We start from the raw sequence: 21,397 nt of genomic DNA, 5'->3' as shown, positions 1-21,397 counted from the left end.
CTCGTCCTCTCGTCTCTGACTCGTTGCATGCTCACCTTTGGTCAGACTGATGAACAGACAAGGCAACTGGGTCGGACCCAGCACTGGCTTCTGACCAATGGACGAGTCTGCAAGTCTGCGGCCGACAGGCTGAAGGACGAAGACACGCCGGTATGAAGGGGATGGGATGAAGGCCTCAGTAGATACGATTCAAGATGAGACTTTTGTTTGTTTTTGCTTGTCTTGGGCTCCTCAAGATGATCGCATGGAACCTCTCCACCCGCTGTCTGTCTGCATGCTCCGGGGGTAATTCTAGCGGACTACAGCGCCCTCTGGCGGGAGCAGCGGCGCTTTGGCCTGATGACACAGGAATTGTGGTGTGGGAAAAGACTCCATGGAGCAGAGAATCCCAGAAGAGATGCAGTGTGTCGCAGAACTTCTGGAGCAGAGTATTGTTAGGTCCACGCCCGAGGGTGTCGTGTGTGTGTGTGTGTGTCACACCTGTGTGGTTGAGCCTCAAACCAAGCTGAAGCATCTGTGCTCTCAGGTGTGCCCACAGCTCCTCAAGTCACGCTCCACAACGCCGCCTCCAACATCATCAGTCGAGTCCTGTTTGCTCGCCGCCGAGGAGCAGAGCATGAGGTTTCACGTCAACCTGTTCAAAGAGACCTCCAAACTCATCAACGGACGCTGGGGTTTGGTGAGTCAGCCCAGTCAGCAGGCTCACCGTCCTGGTGCTAAAAGCCTGTCGGCACACAGATCTACGACTCGCTGCCTCTGGTGCGCTGCTTGCCGCTGCCCTTCCAGAAAGCTTTTACCTTGTTCAAGGTGACTTGCTCCTGAGTCGGAAGGCCAGTGTTGAGCAGGAGTCCCACGCCAGGCGCCAGCAGACCGTCAGCGGGTGCAAAGAGAGTCGCGTGCCTGGTCAGCCGAGGCATTTCATAGACTGCTATCTGCGGCCAGCATCACCTGTTTAAAGCACCGGGTGGCCAAGCCTCTCCAATGTTCTTTCTGCCTGCCAAGCGTGGCGATGGAGAGTCCTCCTTCTCTGAGGATCAGCTTCACGCCTACACCTTGGCACCACAGCCAACACGCTGCTGTTTGCCTTCTTGTACCTGATTCACTACCCTCATGTCCAAGGTGAGCAGGGTGAAGAGCGGTTGGCTGGGCACAATACTGTGTGATGCTGGCCGAGAGACTTGGCTCAGCTTTATAGGAGCAGACGTGTCCGGCTCCCACCTGGTTGTTCCCAAGACATGACCACAGCAGTAGCGTTCACATTCTTCTGGCTGCGCTCCGAGTCTCACCTGATTCCCTCTCAGGGTGATAACAGAACGTACTCTCGCCTTCTCATCATCACCTAACAAACGAACCATGACATGTTTGGAGTTGTGCACCCCCCTCCAGCATCACGCCGTCTGGCACGCTCTTCAGCGCAAGCCGGTCCCGTCCTCCTCCATCACTGACTGACACATCCACATCAGCCAGGTGCAGGAGGCTGAGGAGCCGTCCACCCACGTGATGGACCGGCTCAGTCAGCCCAGTGATATTGTGTTGTGCCGGCAAGTCAGGCCTGTGTCCAGCGAAATGGTTGGCTGTAAATCTGCGGAATATGGGGACAAACTCGACTGCTGTCCCTCAACTCAACTTCTGTCAACAGAACGCCGTCAGCGTGAAATCGATGAGGTTTTGGGAGACAAGGCCGAAGCCAGCTTTGAAGACAGACATCAGATGCCTTATTTTCAAGTATGACGCCATTGTAGTATATCAGCTGAAACATTATGACCACCCGCTTAGTTCAGCAGACGCATAGCTTTAGCATGACAAAACCGAAGAGGTGTCTTCACTGGAAAAAGATCTGACGCGCCTGTGGCTATCTAACCGACGTGGCGGGGGTCATGATGTCTTTGCTGTGTTTGCAGGCTGTGTTTGACGCTTGCAAACAGAACACTCATGTGGCCCCTCACTCAGGCTGTCTATCATGAGGTCCAGAGGGCGGCAAACATAGTTCCTTTCAGTGTTTTCCACCAGACAACCAAAGACACCGCGCTCATGGGATATTCCATTCCAAAGGCAAGTCAAATGTCTTGACTTTGAAAGCTCTTTAAACAAGACCTGGACATGGTCACTTGTTACTGTCACGCCGCCAGTTGCATTCTCACCTTCTTCGTTCTTTTCCGGGGAACCATTGTCATTCCCAGTCTGTCCTCTCAGCTGTGTGAGGAGGGACAGTGGAAAGACCCCCACAGTTTTAACCCTGAGAACTTCCTGAACCAGGAGGGAGAGTTTTTCAAGCCAGAAGCCGTCATGCCGTTTTCCACCGGTGCTGCCGCCGAGAGCAGCCGAGAGCGGCTGACCAAAGCTGTGGTCTTCTCTTCTCCACTCTAGGTCCTCGGGTGTGCCTCGGTGAGGGCCTGGCTCGAATGGAGCTCTTCCTCTTCCTCATCACTCTCACCTTCACCTGGCCTGAGAACGGCGGGAAGCCTGACTTTGCTCCTGTTTATGGAGTCAGACGCCCAAACCTTACCAGATGGTGCTCCAGCACACAAAGCCCAAGTGAAGCCACGGCACAATGTTTGTTATTGTAGTGTGGTGAAATATATTGTAAACCTGTGGACATTTTTTCTCTTTGAACCTCCATATTTTGCTCATCATTTCAAAAATAAAGACCTTTTCGAAACGAGTTTCTGGTTGGCGGTGGACTCACTGTTTATTGTTGGGCATTTGTTGAATTTATTCATCATTTATTAAAGTATATTTCCTTTCTAGGTACGTATTTTTTTTCTATTTCCGCAGAGTTGCTCTTGTTGTTGCTTTGTCGATTTAATTTTTAACTTCAAAACTTAAACTTAACTTAATTTTCAATGTTTGGTATGGTGCCATAAGAAGCAAAAATTCTCTGTTGTGGGAGGACTAAGACAAATCGTACCTCACCAAGAACGTCCTGGGTCTGTCCCAGGGCCTTCTGCCCATAGGCCAGGCCCCAAGGAAGCGTCCTTCAAAGGCGCTGGAGCAGGCGATGCAGGAGCAGATGTGCTTGGATGACTGAGCTCCTCTCCTTATCTCTCAAGAGACGGAGAGAACTCATTTGGTCCCTTCTATCGGCCGTCTAGTTCAGTCCATGACCACATGGTTAGAGCCGCAGCCATGATGGACCGGTACATTGATCTGATCCATCTGTCCACGTCAGTCCACATCGTTCCGTCACTGGTGAACATGATACTTCATCCATCATGTTCACTCCATCGGGCAGATGGAGTGAACATGATGGATCCATCGGGCAGCGGAGCCCCCTCCTTCAACCTGGATCACAACTCAAGTGATCAGCAGCAAAGAGACTGGACAAACGGTAACAATGCATCCATGCAGTCAGACAGATGAACAGACCGAAGGAAGGGCCCGGGGAATAAATCTGGGAACAGAGTGGCAGCGTGGCCCTGGAACGGCCCCAGGTGTGCTCCACCGGCAGATCAGGCTCAGGTGACCTTGAGGGCAGGACACAGGAAATGGACATGGAAACACTAACAAGGACATGTGGAGATGGATGTTTGAAGTGAGCGACAACACAAGATGTTGTTGCTGGTTTGTGCACATCATTTTGTAGTTCTCACAAACACCAACGCTTGTGATCACCGCTCTTTGTGTCCAGCAGGTCCACTGCTCTTTTGACTTTCAGCCCTTTTCATGAGTGAATAGCATTGTTCAGCATTGTGGACCAGGGGCCAGGGTGTGTGTGTGTGTGTGTGTGTGTGTGTGTGTGTGTGTGTGTGTGTGTGTGTGTGTGTGTGCTGATGTGGACGTTCTGTGGTGACAGCCGGCCGGGGGACTGGGAGGCAGGCAGGACTGAGTTAAAAAGGAGGCAAACCCTTCTGGGAAGATGAAATGTTGGAGTCGACATGGAGTTCACGTAGACAGACCTGGGAACGCGGCGTGCGCCTGACTAAGTGTCGCAAGTGAACTCCTTCACGACATGGACTAATCTGAGGACTGGTATTTGGGGGGACACACACACACAAACAGATCTCTGAGTTTGGATCTCTCTGTGGAGCAGTTGCGGGATGCAGGAGTCTCCGGGGGCCGTGGGTGGAGATGGCAACTATGCCAGCAACGTGCCGGCCTTCCTCACCAAGCTGTGGACACTGGTGGAGGATCCGGACACCAACCATCTGATCTGCTGGAGCTCCGTGAGTTGAACGGCGTTTCAACAGAAACAGCCTTGCTTGTCTTCAACAACCTCTCAGCTATATGTGATGCGTTGTTTCATTCAGGTTTGTGAAATTGCTCGCTCATGTGAGTTGTGAAGTTTGAGTAAAAGACATTTCAGGGAAACCGTTTTTATGATTTGGGCCCAGGGCTTGAAATTACTGGTCGTTTCCTGTAGTTGAACTCCAACAAGAGTGAATAACAAAGCACAGCGTTGTCTCGGCGACTTGCATCTGGAGGTTGGTGCCGCTCAGTGGTGGTGGTGGACTTTACACCGACGCCTCAAACATTTTGCTCTTTCTGCCTGTCATCAGTCCGATGACACTTTTAAAATAAAAACAACTGATCCACGAGCTGTTTTATTGACGCTCCGACGCTGTTGACCTGATGGAACAGAGCAGAGCGCAAAGGAGTCAGGTGACACGACAGCTCCTGGCACCGCTCCACACCAGCACACGGACCGGCAAATGCAACAGCTTCCTGTTCACGAGACACAGGACGTCTGATGCCTCCTCAGCAGGCATGTGAAAGAGAAGCTTGGGTGGGAAGAGCTGAGTGAAGCTTGGCCCAGAGGGACCTGACACTGGAGCTAGCTGGCCAACAAGCAGCTTGGATAGCGAACTGTAGCTCTGTGACCTTGGAATATGGCACAGAAATGGGAGTCAGAGCTACAGACGTGGCAGGTGTTGGATGGTGAATTTCTCTTATGGCATTGATAGGGGTGGCAGGTGTTGGATGGTGAATTTCTCTTATGGCATTGATAGGGGTTCTGTCCATCTATCCGTTGGTCTGCAAGCGTCGTATTCACTGAGGGGAAGTTGGTCGAATTAAAGTGGCATGTTCTTGAGCTTCATGTTTGCTTACGTTTGCTCTGTTGAGTAGTCTCCTCACATACTGCTGTAATGTCCACCTGCTGGCAGAATGGAAGGATTCCATTCCATGTTTTTATGCTGACTGCACCTGAGTGGGCTAACATCAACCAGCACATTCGGACCAGGAGATAGTACTGTTGCCAGCACACATCAAGCACATCAGTTCAGCCATGTCTTTCTCATCGACTGACGGACATGTTGAGGCCCCGAGCTGACACTGGTCACGACTCTGTGACGAGCGCGAGGGGGAGGCGCTCGCACTCACACTGACGCTGCATCATCTGCTGAGACCGAACCCCAGAGTCCAGGAAGCGCTCACTGCTTCCGTCAGGTCATGTCCTCCATTTCTGTTGCAAGTTCTGATTGTTCCGTAAACTACAGAGGATTACAAATGCAATTGAAAAGAAAAAGCTGTGAAGGTACGGCTCTAAACCATCAACCCTGACAGAAACTCTTGTCATTCTTCTCTGTTTTCTTCCAGACTGGGACCAGCTTCCATGTATTTGATCAGGGTCGCTTTGCTAAAGAGGTTCTGCCAAAATACTTCAAGCACAATAACATGGCGAGCTTTGTGCGTCAGCTGAACATGTGTGAGTCCCACCTCCTGCTCATGGGCCTGTGTCCCCGCCCTGCGAGACACTGAGCCATGTCCCTCCACAGACGGCTTCCGAAAGGTGGTGAACATCGAGCAGAGCGGTCTGGTGAAGCCTGAGAGAGACGACACAGAGTTCCAGCATTTGTATTTCCTGCAGGGCCACGAACACATGCTGGAGCACATCAAGAGAAAGGTCAGCCTTCAGCGTGCGCACCCCACTTCTCCGCCAAACTACTCCACTTGGGCCCACAATTCCAAATACAGCAGCTTGATAAAAATAAAAAATCCACAAATCCAAAGTTTATTTCAAGCAAAAGCCTGATAAAAGGGAGAAAGAAATGAGGAATCCTTTGTTTCTTTTCCCTGGGATGGAAGGGATCGTCCAGTCAAACACCTCCCTGACCCCTCTGTGTTTGCAGCGAAGGGATTCCAAACCGAGTGTTTTTAGAATCATCGAACACATGTTGATAAAGTTGTAATCCAAAGGATCGATCGTGTTGGAGACATTAGTGATAATAATGATAATAATAGCACCATAAGCATGCGCCTGTGTCGAGCCTCTGCCCTGCGCGGCCGTCCTGGAAGGCAAGCCTCCGCGAGGAATATGTGACCCACTGGACTGACATGTGTCTTCATGACACACCCCTTTCAGCAAAGACTCGCCATATAATCCAAACACCTTTGGTTCTCTGCTTTGGTCTGGCATGTTGGGGTGATCAGGACTGTTTCTCCCTGCTCACCTGCAGGTCTCCATCGTGAAGAGCGAAGACACCAAAGTTCGACAGGAGGATCTCAGCAAACTGCTCTATGAAGTCCAGCTCCTCAGAACGCAGCAAGACAACATGGAGTGTCAGATGCAGGACATGAAACAGTGAGTAGAGCTCTGCGGCTTCATACAGCACGGAGATGAGGATTTGTACTGTTCGTCTTTGAGGTCAGGGCGAATCACAGCGCATCACTCACCATGACATTCTATTCCATGACCAAAAGGGAGGCTGATTTCTGTTGTTACGAGCTCATTTTGAATAAAGCCTCAGGCCTTTGGTTGCGTGCCACCGCTCCTTTGTTGTCTCTATTGTGCACTAGCCAGAGCAGAGAATGTTCACCTACTCACCTGACCGCCACAGCGTGCTGAGCGCTGGTTTGTCTTTGGCCTTTGAGCCATTATACGTCTGAGTTGATGCTGAGAAGTCAAAGTCACATTGTGTTCCAACAAGCCTCACACTTTGCCTTATAAATGAAAGAAAAGGCAACGGTTTGTTTGAATGGTTCGATGCTGCATGAACTGGAGTGACACGCGAATGTTGTGGATGATGAGGGCCGGAGTGGCCTCTTCACTGATGATGGCCTCAGGTTCTGTCGCACACACTGGGGGATGCTACCATGCAGCGGAGGCAGCGGCGCTCAGGGAATGGCGGTGTAGGCCGAGTGTGAGTCCCGACCCTCAGAGCCATTTGTATGGGACCTTGTTTCCAACCAGTCAATTCACAGCCGCTCCTTCTTTACTCTCTGGCACTAGTGATGCGCCTGTAGCCTGGATTTCACTGGGCTTTTTAATGTCTTGTCCTGAAGTGTTGAGAAGGGCACCGGCCATAATCTGTCGTTCCTCAATAGCCAGGGATTATCAGCCTGCCCTGTTTGACCTCACACCTTGGCGACTGGCTCTTGACCCGCACGCACGCACGCACGCACCATTGACTTGTCACGATGAGTCATGTGGTCACCAAAGCTCATGCCGTTGTTTCCTTCCTACCCAACTTGAATTCCAGTCTCGCTCACGAATATTGCTGACAGTTTTTGTGTCTAAGGCCTGAAAATGCAGAACCAAGACTGGTTGTTCACTTCTGGTCCATGGATCAGTCAATCAATTGCAACATCATAGTAACGTCACGAGCAATTGAACATGATGTGAGGTCTGTTGATGTGAAGGTGATGAAGGAGCACACTGTCTCTGATTTGGTCTCTGCAGGCAGAATGAAGTGTTGTGGCGAGAAGTGGTGTCGCTCAGGCAGAACCATGCCCAGCAGCAGAAGGTCATGAACAAGGTGCGTCCAGGCGCTGGGTGTGGATCCACACCGCTCATTGCTCTTTCCTGACGTCTGACCGACGCCTGCCAAATACAAGAGCAATTGTGGCAGCGGTTTCCACGTCCTGATGATGTGCTTTCCTTCCACGTGGATTGGCCGGCAAAGCTTGCTGATTCATGTTGTGCCATTTTCTCTCCACCAGCTGATTCAGTTTCTGTTCAGCCAGATGCCGTCCAACACACCTGCCACCGCGGGTCTGAAAAGGAAGCTGTGAGTGAGCCACACACGCGCATGCGCAGAGGGAGGGACGGGGAAGGGCTGGCTCAGCTGACCACACAGTCTCTGTCAATGGACGAAGTGCTGAATCAGTTCCACAGAGCGTAGTGCATGACCTTGTGTGTATGTGCTGGCGCACGCATGTGCCTGCATGAAGCGCTGTTTCAGCTTTGTGCAGCTGACACAACGGCAGGAACGGGCCTTTATTGTGTCCAGCATGACTGTTCCTTACAACACCATAGCACATGTTGGATCCCAGGACAATGTCACTATAGACACCTGACATTTCAATCAAGTCAGTGATGAAATGCTCAACTCGGATGATGGTGTGAAACCTGAAGACACCAAGACCATAGGACACATATGATTGTGTGGATCTCTGCAGGCCCTTGATGTTGGACGACGGCCCCATCGCTCCTCCCGCCTCCAAGCTCAGCCATAATAGCTCCATGGAGCCGCCGCAGGAGCCTTTTTACATCCAGTCGGTGAGAAAGAGCAGCGGGACAATGTTTTCAATGGCTGTTCCATTTACTGTGTGTGTATACGTCTATGTATATATATATATGTGTGTGTGTCTCGTCGTTCGATGCAGTGGCTTTTGGTCTTCACTTCTACTCCTCTCTACATTTGGAGACACAAAAGACAACCAATACATGAAGCATGTGGAATTATGTAGCAAGGAAAAATGTTTGAGATGAGTCACAGTAGCCAGCATTTGCTTTGTTGGCAGCTGCAAAGCCTTCGTCATGAGCTTCACTGCCGGAAAAGCTGATCAGGTGACCGCATCATGAAGCGAGTGAGAGTGTGTGGAAGAATCGACAACATGTCATGAGTCATGAACTGAAGACAGCACGTTGGCTTGGACTGTTTACACATGAACTTTCACATGCGCACACAGTTATTTGGATTAAACAAATACAAGCAACATCTGACTTACGACCTGCTCGACTTACGTCCACCCGTTCTTCCGACCACGGCCAGCAGATGCTTGTTTTTTTTAAATTCGATGACCTAGCAGCCCGGCAACACGTAGGTCACTTGTGGCAGCACAGTGTCCCAGCATCTCACTCTCACACAGCCATCTACCGCTACAGTTGCACCTATCACCCTCACGTCGGCTGTTTTGAATGGCATTCGACGTTTGTCTAATGTGACTTTCGACCGCTTGATCGGAACCGATCCCGGTCATAAGTGGGATGTTGCTTGTACATAAACGGTGCCATGTCTTCCCGTCTGTCTGGCCCTGTTGGGAATCTGGATATGGAACGGAACACATCAAAATAGTCAACATTGGGATCACGCGTCACTTTTGAATTGTGGTCCCCCACCAGCCCGCCAGCGACACCTCGTCCACCCCCAGCGGCCTGACAGGGGGACCCATCATTTCGGATGTCACTGACATCTCACAAGCCAGTGCAAGTCTGCAGATGCAGTCGGAGGAGAGCAGGTGAGTGAAGGCCCATGGAAGCTTCATGGAACTGTGCAGCAGCAGGTGGGAAGAAAGCAGCGTTTCCACTGACTCTCTTGTCTGGTCACAGAGACAAGTGTTTGATGCTGATTAAGGAAGAACCTGTCAGTCCTGAAGTGAGAGCAGCAGGAAAAGCTCCTGGAGGAGACGCCGTCGTCTTGACCTCCACGTGTGGGGTGTGCTCCTCAGAACCGCCCGTCCTCCCCGTGGCTATGGTCCAGTCGGTTCTGGAGGGGAGGGCTTCCTCAGCCTCAGTTGAGAGGAGGAGTAAGAGAGTTTCCCAGGAAAGGTAGTGAGATCATGACATTCGGAATGGTCTTTATGTCTCCAGGAATCACAAGTTGTGTTTGCTTGTGTTCAGACTGGACCCTGGCCACACGGTGGAGAACGACATGAGCCTGGACGAGCTGCAGCAGCTGCTCCTCAGGAGCCATCAGCACGGCTCCATGGAGGCTGGACCCAGCGCTGCCATGGATGTGAGTGCTCGCTGCGTGTCCTCTTCCAGAACATGCGCTGAGTGTCGGCCCTCTGTCTGCAGCCCTTCACCTTGGGCCTGCCTCTGGCCGACTGGACCTTCTCTGAGATGGAGTCCAACCTCAAATCTGTAAGTCGGTTAGTGGCTTGGCCTCCTGGACTGCTTGATAGCCAACCTTGCATCAGCAGCAGCCTGGACTTCTTTCAGTTCATCATTGTGTACATGTATATATTTTCCCATCGCAGTACATGTTCCAAAGTGACGAGGCTGAAGCTTTCCCAGCTGCGACCTGTGAGGAGCAGTGAAGCCCTTTGCTATGGACTGACCTTTTGAAGAGAAAGGTAATGCTTGAGACATGTTTTTAAAGAGGGTCTTGGTGAGACCAGGGGCAGTGAGGGCTCCTGTGCTCGCTGCACACGCCATGGATCATTTCATTCACATGCAGCATGTCATTGGATCCGTCATATGAAGGCTCTTATTTAACTGTATTAGAAATGCAGTTGTTTTTGCATCCGCCTCAGTGTTGAAACGCAAACCAGCTGAAGGCCAATAACAATGAAGGAGACCCCCAGCACCACAGCTGTCTGTGGTCCCCAGTGTGACGCAGGAGTGTAGGGACGGCTCCTGCGTCACACTGGGGACCACAGTGTCAGTCTTGAGGCGTCCCAGCATGCACTGCTGGGTCGAAAGGCTTTGCTTTGGATGGTTGTTGTTGGCTTCTGTTAGGAATTTACACATTAGATGAGATTACATGAGACGCCTGCTCTTCGTGGTTTTCTCAATGACACTGTAGAATTAAGATGAACTTTTGCACAGCAGGGGGCGGTCACACACACACACACACACACTATATACCCTCAGCCTGGTTAAGCAGCGGTTGACTTCCTTTCTGCCGTGTCAACACCAGCTTCTTCATGTGAGGCCAATGCAACGGTGAGTGGGTGAGGCCAAGGCGCGGTCACGAGTGAAGTCAGTCCTGCCGATAGAATGGTTCTGGTATCAGCCTGAATTCACCTAGTGTATGTTCTTAGAACAGCTTAGTTACTTGCCATTGCAGACCACAAAAACGTGGACGTGGACATCATGTGACACGTTGGTTGATGGCCCTTCTGTATCTCCTCTCCTTTCAGCTCCCAGCAGCGGCCGATCCACTCTTTCCGTTGCAAGGTTGAAATTCTCCCATGACTCAACGTCATCTTGTTTGCGTGACATCCACCTTCTGTCATGTGCTTTGCTTTCAAGCTTCCTTGGACGAGATCTGGCCAGGTGACTGCACTTCAGAGGGACTTCAGAGGATGGGCATTTTTCTTCATTGCTGTATAGGAGACCGACAATTGAATAGTTTGAATGAATATATCAATATTATGATCTGTCCTGATCTCAAACATTGGCAAGAGGAGTCGCTGATGAGAAAGTGACAGATAACTGGTGGGCACATGCGCTTGGGTCCAACATTTGTCGCCGTAGAAAGCAGTGTTCTTTGATTTTGGAGTTGCGTTCATGGTCTTCCGATTTTTCTTCCATTATTGCTGAGTGTGAATGATACCTTCTGGCAGTCTGAGACAGAGTGACTTATTGTTATTGCGCTGACGTCCATCACAGGAGCGTCATTTTTGCATGATGGAGTCAGCTTGAAAGTCACTTCAGTATTTGCACAGGCCTGACATGTAGCGACAGATACTTCATACTGTCCATTTGAATGTGAAGTTGATTGATAACAACACTAACAATGCAGTTTTGCACAATCTCCATTAAATGCATTTTTTACTGTGTTCACGGGCGTCGGGGGGCAACACATGCTTCAGGCGTCTCCCTTTCCAACGACACATTTAGAGTGAGCTGGAATGTATTAGGATACTGTTTCAAAGCACAAGGGGATGGAACAGTTTGTAGTTATCCGTCTATCTTCAAATCTTGTTTGCTTTTTTAACTAAGTTCCAAATCCAAACGTGATTTCTGGGAATGAGAAGGCTTTATCGAGACGCGGGGCACTTGAGTTCAGGTAGACAGGCAGGAAGTGACCCCACCAAGGAGGCCAGACTTCCTCCCGAGCGTCTCCGTGTGCGCGCAAGAGCCGCCTCCACACGGAGACGGAGTCGTCCCACTGTAAAGGCAGCTGCTCAGCCTGTGGAGGGTAGATGAGCGACTCTTCTTTCTCTTCACTGCCACCATCTTCATCGTGGCGTCTCCATCTTCATATTCACCCCAGCATGCACATGGCACAGCAGTGTTTCAGCTCGTCTCACGCCCCGTCCGTCACCGAGCTGTCATCCAGGTGATGCTGCAGTTGGACTGGATCTAAGTGGCACTTCCATCTTGGAAGCTTGGAGTTGACTTTCTGATGTCTCCGTTTCAAGACGGTCTCACTTTTGTGACCGGTTTTCCCCCAAGCTGAGAAGGTCCAGGTCATCGTTTTGACCTGATGTGGCTTGTGAAGGCCAAACGTCTGGGAACAACAAACAGGCCTTTCTTTCATCGGCTCAAGTGAGAAACAAGTTTGCCGTGGCTTCACTTGGTCACCGAACCTTCCGAGACGGACTGCACAGAGCACGGGAGCTGCGTTTCCCCTTTCAGAATGAAAACACCTTGTGCTAACTGTGAGTGAAAACTTCACTTGGACGAACACAGGAACGTCGACGCAGCAACGGTGAGGTAGACTCCAACTCACCACACGGTCTGAGATGCACCAGGGTTGGGAGACTTGGTCCCTCAAAATCAAACGTAACCTTGCTCGAGGCATCTTGACTGCAGTGGCTGACATTTGCACTAAACAGATGGCAGTTGTATGCTACATGAAAGTGTTGACTGAGCATGAATCCTCCTTCCTCACTACAATATGAGTATTTCTTTTCTGGGAGTGAGTGAGGCACACATCCGGTTGCTTCTTGCTCTGCTCACTCTCAAATATTTGCACTTAAAATGAATGAATGTGTGTTGTGAAAAACAAAACAGCAAAAACAAGTGAATGTGTGGGGATTTCAGCTGAGGGTGTGTTTGTGTTGACTGAGTGACCAGATCGCTGCTTCCAGAAACATTTCCGACAGCCGCGTTGAGGAGCTGCGTCAGCGACTGTGACACCTGTTCAAGTCTGGCTTGTGTGTTGACATGTTTTGGAAGCGGCGATATCAATAGACAATGTGAAGCGTTTTGGTGTACCGACTCCAATACGCTGCAAACCTATTCCACCTGTGTTCCATATGTTCTGATTGGAATAAAGCACAAACGTTTTGGTGTTGTTGCTGTGTTGTTCGTCGTCCATCAGCCACTCACAAATGTGGAAGGAGCTGCATGGTTTTCAGAGATCAGAGATCTGAATGGAGGTCAGGGGACTGGGGGGGACCTCCTGTCTCTGCACGCAAACATACCTTGGTACTGGATTACACCAAGTTCTGCATCTGGAAAAGACCACCCAAAACAGAAACTCTACATGACAAGCTCTGAGCCCGGGACACCCGGGCTTCTGTTCTGGTGACAGGATGGAGGATCATCTCAGGTGTGGCTGGGCATCTCGACCATCACCAACTACAGCGGCTGTGTTACATCACCTGGAGACACAGATGTGGGACTTGTCTCCCTCCAGCTTCTGGGGCCCCCCACTGACCCTAGATGCACAGGAGGTCCCACTTCGGTCAGTGAAGCCCAGATGGAGTCAAATCGTTCCACAGAGGGCACACTCCCCCAGCTGTCCAACATGGGGATTCCACCTCCGACCTGTGCCTGGATGAACGTGACCGTGCTCTCAGCACGTCGGACTGCCCGCCCAGAACGTCGTGGTCAGGTTTGCTGGCCGCACGGCGATTGTGGGCCTGATGACCGAGAGAAACCGAGCAGCCCACCGGGATGAAGAGTGGTGCTCAGTGAACAACCTTGTGGACTTCAGGAAGAACAAAGCAGCACGTGCTAACGTGCAGAGCGAGCGGAGACGTTCAAATACCTTGAAGTTCCCGAGTGTCCTCAGGAGGGGAAACCTGCAGAAGCTGCTCAGACTACTTTGAAGGACAGACCTCAGCCCGCAGGCGCGTCAGGGCACAACCTGCAGGCTCAGCTTTTTTCTGTACTGCGTTTTTAATCAGACTGTGATCAAACGTATGGAATGCTCTGCTGCTCTGCCGCTTTAGTTAACGACGTGAACAGCCTGCCTCTGCTGGGGCAGTGTCCTGGATGAAACATCAAGCCAAAGTCCGCTGTTGCTTCCTTCAGCTCAAGCAGCAAGGACCTGGCTCTGCCCTCACACAGGCCTTACTCAGGTCTGCAGGTATCCGTCGAAGGTGACCCTAACTCTTCGGGGACGCTTGGTGAGGAGACGAACACTTGATCATCTGCATGTCCACCCACTCTTCCAGCTGCCAATATTCTTTCAACCTGAGCAGCCCTCTCTTGATGTTGGAAGTATCAGCAGCACACAGAGCCTGGATGACGTCGACTTTAGCTCCAGTTAAGTTCGTGCCCTTTTTGCAGTGCATCAGGGAACAGAAACTCCCGGTCGTGACGGTGGCGTCGCACAGCCCAAACACGAGATGGTGTCCGGACCTGGTCAGCCTGAGCATCGACCCAAGCCGAAGGCGTGTGCCGAGCCCTCTCAAGGTTTGGATGCTGAAAGGTTGAAAGTGCTTAACGTGGGTCTATCAGGTGCAGTTATTTCAACCGTGCGTCCGCCAACAGGGCCTACGCCACGAGGTGGCGCGTCTTCTCAGATTGGTGTGGATCGAAAGGTCTCACACCGTGCAGTTGTCCTGCCTCTGGTGTGGCTGGATGTGTGTGTCTGTGGGACACCAGGGCCTGGGCCGTCGTTTCTCAGCGAGAACTCGCCTGGTCATCAAGAGGTTTCTGAACTCTAAGATGGAATCTGCCAGTGGTCCTAGAAGGCCTGTGTGTACCGCGTGCCTATTTTGGTTGGAGAATCCATTTTAGAGACTCACACAACATGACGTCAAAATTCTGTGATGGATCAGGAGTAGGACACGCTTCAACCAATAAAGATCTCACTGACGGACCACATATCTTGACAAGGAGGAGCGACAGAAAGGGAAAGATTCGCCCGTCCCACCGTGCCATTTTATTGCTTCAATTTCGCCCGACTCGAACTTTTATTTTGAAGTCCACCCGGATGGAAGTAGCAGTGCAGGCGGTGTTTGACGCGTCCCAGCGCTTCCTGTTCAGTCCGCCGGACATCGTCTCAGTCTGCGACCCTGACTCTGCATCTGTCCTCGAGGGAAGCGAGCGGGTGAGACGAGTCCCCGTCGTGCGCGTGTGTCCTGCGTGGGACCGGAAACACTGAAGCTAGCTCAGACCAGCTAGCCTCGGCTAACACGGCGGCACGCGCCGTGACGCTGATCCGAGTCTGAAAACCGCGGAGCGCTTCCACGCTGTTCAGTGGGGATTGGACTGTCAGACACGTCAGCCGCGTTCTTTATCGCCGCAGACCAAACAGCAGCAGCAGCAGCAGCAGCTCATGGCGACGAAGCTTCAGCCTGTTGCTCTCGGTTGCTAAGCAACGCGACTCCACTTGTCGGAAGTGGCTTAAGCCTATAATGACATTAGTGTCGTTCGAATCAGGCTTCAACCACACTGCTGTTTTTCTTCTTCTTCTCTCTTTTCGATATCGTTTTCGAATATATTGCTCGTAAACGTTGGCGTTCTCTTGACAGGAGCCCGAACCATGTTGGTCCCCATTTTCACCCTGAAGCTCAACCACAGGATCAATGCGCGCATGGTGGCGGTGGGGAAGTTTGATGGAGTCCACCCCTGCCTGACTGCAGCCACGCAAGCCGGGAAGGTGAGCAGGAGGCCTGCGCTCTCCGCCTCATACGCTGCTTCCACAGCTGCCTCTTCCTCGGCCACTCTGGCTTGGCACAGTGTGTCAGGTGTCGCGTGGCTCGACGTCACACGCTCAACCAGAAGATCAAAGGAAGTGCTGTTCCTCTCTTGCTCCAGGTTTTCATCCACAACCCTCACACTCGTGCCCAGCAGCCACCAGCGCATCGTCTGAGCCACAGCACGCAGGACTCGGACGTCTCGCTGCTCAACATCAACCAGGCGGTTTCCTGTCTGACCGCAGGCTCGCTCAGACCGGGCACCGCTGGCGACACCCTCCTGGTGGGCTCCCAGACCAACCTGCTGGCCTACGACGTCCACGACAATGCTGACATTTTCTACAGAGATGTGAGTGGAGCAATATTGATGAGGGTCGCCTCGCAGCCCTGTGTTGATGGGATGGATAGGTTGAACTTATCAGGACTGACAAAGAGTCCGTCCGGCTGAATATTCAACCATCGCTCGTCCTGTATGATCTCTTTTACACCGCGTGTCACTTTGTGGTTGCAGGTGACAGATGGGGCCAATACGATTGTCTTGGGCCAACTTGGCAACATCCCCAACCCTCTGGCCATCATCGGAGGGAACTGTGCCTTACAAGGCTTTGACCACCAGGGCAACGACCACTTCTGGACCGTAAGAAACATCATGTCTTCATGCTCGCTGCTCGCTGCTCGCTGCTCCTACTCAACCGTGATTTCAGCGGCGCTCTTCGCGCGAGAGCAAATATAGACTACTGCGATAGCGTGATTAAACAACGGGCCGTACATGATGGTTGTGGCACTCCCAACTCTCATTTCTGAAAGTTGCTCTCTAGGTAACCGGTGACAACGTCAGGTCCCTGGTGCTCTGTGACTTCACTGGCGATGGGAAAAATGAGGTATGCCGGCTTGACACTTGCTGTGGAGGACTTTGTCATTGTCATTGCTTGTTCCCTGTGACAGCTCCTGGTGGGCTCTGAAGACTTTGACATCAGGGTGTTCAAAGAAGATGAGCTTGTTTCAGAAATGACGGAGAACGAGGTAATAGAATTGGCGAGAGCGTCAATGAGTGCCACCCTTTCATGAAGCCTTTTCTTTCGGGATGCTCCCATCAGGATTGTTGCTGCCGATCACCGATACCGATCCCATGGATTGACAATGAATCTGTCATCAGAATGATGAGACCTTCTGTGTACATGGTGTGAAAACATGACCTTTAAATCATTTTCATTCAGACACGTGTTTATATCCCTCTTCAAGGAGGCGAAACGTAGAAGAACCTTCAAAACACGTGTTTCCATGTGAGAGGTGGCAGGTGAGCCTCTCGAGACGGTGCTGCGTCCGTGACATATTCACCGACTGTAGCGGGACTCGGAGACACTCCGGGCGTCTCCGTCTCCCTGAGAAAGGCTGCTCATCCAGCTGGGTGAAACGAAGGATCATTTCTTATCACTCCGAATGTGGCGCTGGGAGCGGCGGCTGTTGCTCAGCCTCAGCTGGAACCAGCGCTCTCACTGTCATGAGCCCAGAAAACTCTCCGTCAAGTTTCATTTGAAGGCGCTTCCCTGCGCAGCGTCGTCCCCTGCATGTGCTGCAGGATGCTAACTTGACGTGCTGCTGCTGAGTGAGCGGGGCTTCACCGGAGCGACGTCACACCTGATGGGCTGTGGTGATCGGCAGTGGCAGGCGGTGATCGGCCGATCATGATCGCCAGTTGATCGATCGGAGCATCCCTACTTTTGTTCAGATGATTTGGATGTGCTTGGGGATTTTGGTGAGATATGGACTTCACGAAGAGCTTCATGGTTCCTCTGTTCTCCTCCATCCAGACGGTGACGTCTCTGTGCCACATGCACGACAGCAGGTTTGGTTACGCTCTGGCCAATGGCACTGTTGGAGTCTATGATCGGACCTCTCGCTACTGGAGGATCAAGGTGAAGGCAAATTCCTCTTCATCTTAATGACCTCAGTGATCTGGATCCCCATGCAACTGAAGGTGTGGAGCAGGCAGTGCACCTGCTCCAGTTGCCATGTCATTCACGTCCTTTTGGTGAGTCAGCCTTCTGTTTGTGACCCCTGATCTCAGTCTAAAAATCACGCCATGAGCATTCATGCCTTCGACCTGAACGCCGACGGTGTCGTGGAGCTCATCACTGGTTGGTCCAACGGAAAGGTCAGCATCACTTCGTGTTACTGAGGCGTCATGAAGCCAATTGAAGAGTTGAGTTGTGTGTGTTTGTCCCCAGGTGGATGCTCGGAGCGACAGAACGGGAGAGGTCATTTTTAAAGACAACTTCTCAGCCTCTGTGGCAGGAGTGGTGGAAGGAGACTACAGGCTGGACGGACAGCAGCAGCTGATCTGTGCATCGGTGGAAGGAGAAGGTGGACTCACGCTGTGTCTTCTGTCACTGTGCCTGCACCATTCAGAGGAAAATATCAGTCACCATTTTTTAAGAATTGACATCACAATGCTCTGCCGCCATTCAAGCAGGTGCAGGCAGCAAGGAATCATGGGAGCAAAGTGTCGGGGGTGATGTGGGACCAAAGGGGGGCGAGGGTTGGTTTGGAGAAGACAGGAGGCACGTGCTCAGGTGTGTAGGAGACCAAGTCAGAGAGGCTGGATGGAGATGGTTCAGAGGAGAGAGAGAGAGAGAGAGAGAGAGAGAGAGAGAGAGAGAGCGAGAGAGAGAGAGAGAGCCAGTACATTGGTAGATGAAGATGTTGGAGCTGCCAGGCAGAAGTTGGAGAGGAAGGCCACAGAGGAGAGTGATGGAGGAGGACATGAGAATGTTGGAGAGGAGAGGAAGCAGAGGACAGGGGGAGGTGGAGGAGGATGATCCGCTGTGGCCACCACTGAAGGCAGAAGCCGGAAGGAAAAGAAGAAGAAGTTTTGTTTTCCTCATGAAAGTTTATTGCACATAGAAACCATGACAAAACAGAGTTGCAGGGCAAACAGACGATGTTTGAGGTGATGAAGATTTGAGGTGTTACCTTGCGGTGCTGCGACGAGTGGAAACCACGTCTTGCAAATCACTTGAGACTGATGCACGTCATCCGGTTGGTATCCAAAATACAGCCACGCTAGTGGATGCTAGCCTTTTTTGGCGGGTTGATTCCCGTAACTAGTTCGCGGTTGGTCATCCGTATTCCTTCAGTTTCCATCCTGGCGCCGAGCCGCCCAGTCACTCCCGCCTGAAACACGTGACTACAAGGCATTTGGTCACTGGCTGGAGGTGAAGCCATGAGCCTCATGGCAAGTCAGAAAGTAGCGGCTTGCAGCGCGGCTGAGGAGCGTGAAACTCGCCAAGGAAAGTAGCATTTGTGGTGTGGTTTGTCGATGAAATGTGAATCAAAATGAATTGGAAGTTCAGTCAGACACAAGGGTGAATCGATATTGCGATTTTTTTAGTCTTCACATACGTGTATAAAAACAGAAACGAGTCTTTCACTTCTGGCTTCTGTCTTATGTTGTAGTACGTGGCTACCTTCCCGCCAGCAAGGACATGAAAGGGAACTTGATGGACTCCAGCGCGGAGCAGGATATGATCAGAGAGCTGAGCCAGCGGCGACAGAATCTGCTGCTGGAGCTGCGGAATTATGAGGAGAACGCCAAGGTGAGAGTCACACATCCACGCGAGCAGTGGCTCTTTACAACCACGACACAAGTGATGGAGTCCGTGGTGCTGGTATCCTCTCTTCACCGCACCCTCTCCCACGAGCTTTTGACAGCTGCTGCAGCTCCAGTCATCGCCCACTGGCCTTCAGAGTCTTGTGGGGGAGCACAGGATATGAGAAAACAAAAAACAGAAAATATCGTTTTGCTTAGAGGAAGCAAACTCATGTTGATGTGCTCCATCAGGTGAAGAGGACTCCTCTCTCGCCCCAAATCTCAGCTTCCTGTTTGACCCTTTGCTTTCCTCGCGTTAAAAAACAATCCAGTCCTGTTTCCTTTAGTGCAAAATGATCCATGCTCCCACATGCCGACTTGGGGAAAACAAATTCATGCGCTCACATTCTCCCACCTGGGCTATTGGACGGCATCAAGAAGCAATCTCTCTCGCGCCCCCTGCTGGTTCAGCACCCAGCAGTGTGGCTTCCAACCGGATCTAAGAGACGAAGGCTTCATTTCTCTTGATTAAGCATCACACATTTGACAGATACATTTTAACATCTGGCTGCTGGTGCCTCATGTGCCATGAAAACGGCTGAGGCACGACTGAGACGCCCTCCGTGCAGGAAGCTACACCTGGACTGTGTGGACCTCTGGACCTGCTGACAACCTGGAGCCAGCACCCGACACACCATATCAGTCTACTCCAGTCTAGCGGGTGCTCTGATATGGTGTAGGGCAGGGGATGGGAACCTTTCGGATCTGGGGCCCGTTCAAGGGATGGACCAGCCGTGGGCCCCGGCCCTCAGGTTAAGAATCACTGGTGTAATGCACATAACACCCCACCTAACCCTAACTCTAACCCCACCCCAAGTTGCGCCACGATATTGCATATTTGTAAATATACTACCTGTTGTTGGCACTGACTTGTTTCTGTTTTGGCACTAACAGCTTCAGACCCAGACATCCAGGTAATCCAAAACAGCCCCTCAACACCCACAAAGACTTCGGCTCCTCTCTTCAAGTCACAAGTCAGATGATACGATGACAAAATCCATCATTGTCCTCACTGACACAGTGAGCTTCCCGCTGTTCAAACATGGCGTTAGTGATGGACAGGCCTTAACCAGCAGCCAAGTCCAACACCAAACAGCCGTTCCAGTCCAGCTCAGGCACACATCCCCCTACTCGTGCCTCCAGTGGACAAAATTAGATGTATATGTATATTGCTCAACTTGGTCCAGGTGACCGCTCCGAGAGTTTGTGTGTTTGCTCAGTCGCATGAAAGATTTGAGGTAACATTGTAAACACGGGATGAGGGAGGAGTGGAGGGAGTATCCACCAGGGTTAGACTGGCCCCAGGCCTGTCCCTTCAGGCAGGCTGCGATTCACGGCTGGATCCGGACCATGCTTCGTCTGACCTCTCACCACGGACCTGTTGTGCTTTCTAGGAGTGACACAGTTGGGATCTCAGTTGTGGCTGTCGTCATCAAACTGTTGCAAAACAAACAAACAAAAAAAAAGCTGTCATTTCCTTATTGAAATCCTCCCAGAAGCTTTTGTCCGTCTGTTTGTTCCAGGGTGTGCCAGATGCCAGCGGCAGCACCGGTGTCATTCCAGCCAACACGCAGCTCCAAACCGCGTTGTCAGTCAAAGCTGCTACCGAGTCGCAGAAAGCTCACGTGGAGCTCAGCATCTCCACTCCCAACGGTATCTTCTACTCTGCTTCGTGCAGACAGTTTGGATGTATTTTTCCATAAAAGATTTTCAGCATTTAGCTAACCCTAACCCTAACCCTAACCCATCTCCAGTCAAATGCAGGTGTCTCAACAGGAACGTCATGGGCGAAGCAGTGAATGGCCTTTGACTTGGTGATGCTTTTTTTTTCGCCTGCCAGACACCATCATTCGTGCGGTTCTGATCTTCGCGGAGGGGATATTTGAAGGCGAGAGCCACGTGGTCCATCCCAGCGTGCGGAACCTGTCGGGGTGTATCCGAGTTCCCATCACTCCTCCCAAGGACATCCCAGTAGACTTGCATGTCAAGGCCTTTGTTGGCGGGAGAACTAGGTTTGTGGGGTTTCTCCAAAGCTCCTTC

General features: G+C 51.6%; 2 protein-coding genes and 1 pseudogene across 4 annotated transcripts in view; all 3 read left to right on the top strand.

Moving 5' to 3' along the window:
• The first annotated feature begins 27 nt into the window (after window positions 1-27).
• Window positions 28-2,539, top strand: LOC128771418 (cytochrome P450 2D17-like; annotated as a pseudogene).
• A 1,272-nt stretch (window positions 2,540-3,811) lies between these two features.
• On the top strand, window positions 3,812-13,109 carry hsf4 (heat shock transcription factor 4). 3 transcript variants are annotated; one of them, XR_008416537.1, is made up of 14 exons: window positions 3,812-4,163; window positions 5,536-5,644; window positions 5,715-5,842; window positions 6,396-6,520; window positions 7,619-7,694; window positions 7,879-7,946; window positions 8,338-8,437; window positions 9,284-9,399; window positions 9,491-9,709; window positions 9,782-9,896; window positions 9,959-10,024; window positions 10,141-10,236; window positions 11,026-11,062; window positions 11,138-13,109. XR_008416537.1 is itself a non-coding variant. In XM_053885465.1 (13 exons), exons 1-12 carry the CDS (start codon window positions 4,038-4,040, stop codon window positions 10,198-10,200), a joined length of 1,284 nt encoding a protein of 427 aa, XP_053741440.1. In that variant the 5' UTR covers window positions 3,812-4,037; the 3' UTR covers window positions 10,201-10,236; window positions 11,026-13,109. The 3 variants fall into 3 exon arrangements, 2 of the variants coding, with proteins under 2 accessions (XP_053741440.1, XP_053741438.1); XM_053885465.1 differs by having other exon boundaries at window positions 7,903-7,946; window positions 11,026-13,109; XM_053885463.1 differs by having other exon boundaries at window positions 11,026-13,109.
• Window positions 13,110-14,992: 1,883 nt separating this feature from the next.
• The window catches only part of bbs2 (Bardet-Biedl syndrome 2), a 9,526-nt gene continuing 3,121 nt past the window's right edge, over window positions 14,993-21,397 (top strand). The window contains exons 1-12 of the mRNA XM_053886038.1: window positions 14,993-15,119; window positions 15,544-15,671; window positions 15,830-16,057; window positions 16,220-16,345; window positions 16,527-16,589; window positions 16,654-16,731; window positions 17,520-17,624; window positions 17,777-17,863; window positions 17,937-18,072; window positions 19,165-19,304; window positions 20,881-21,010; window positions 21,198-21,369. Coding sequence (XP_053742013.1) covers window positions 15,555-15,671; window positions 15,830-16,057; window positions 16,220-16,345; window positions 16,527-16,589; window positions 16,654-16,731; window positions 17,520-17,624; window positions 17,777-17,863; window positions 17,937-18,072; window positions 19,165-19,304; window positions 20,881-21,010; window positions 21,198-21,369 — 1,382 coding nt within the window. The 5' untranslated portion in view covers window positions 14,993-15,119; window positions 15,544-15,554. The remainder of the gene's footprint in view (window positions 15,120-15,543; window positions 15,672-15,829; window positions 16,058-16,219; window positions 16,346-16,526; window positions 16,590-16,653; window positions 16,732-17,519; window positions 17,625-17,776; window positions 17,864-17,936; window positions 18,073-19,164; window positions 19,305-20,880; window positions 21,011-21,197; window positions 21,370-21,397) is intronic.

Source organism: Synchiropus splendidus, chromosome 14 (genome assembly GCF_027744825.2).
Source record: "Synchiropus splendidus isolate RoL2022-P1 chromosome 14, RoL_Sspl_1.0, whole genome shotgun sequence".
In the NCBI taxonomy this organism is placed as follows: Eukaryota; Metazoa; Chordata; class Actinopteri; order Syngnathiformes; family Callionymidae; genus Synchiropus; species Synchiropus splendidus.
The sequence above is the reverse complement of the archived record's forward strand: the minus strand, read 5'-3'. Positions and strand labels throughout refer to the sequence as shown.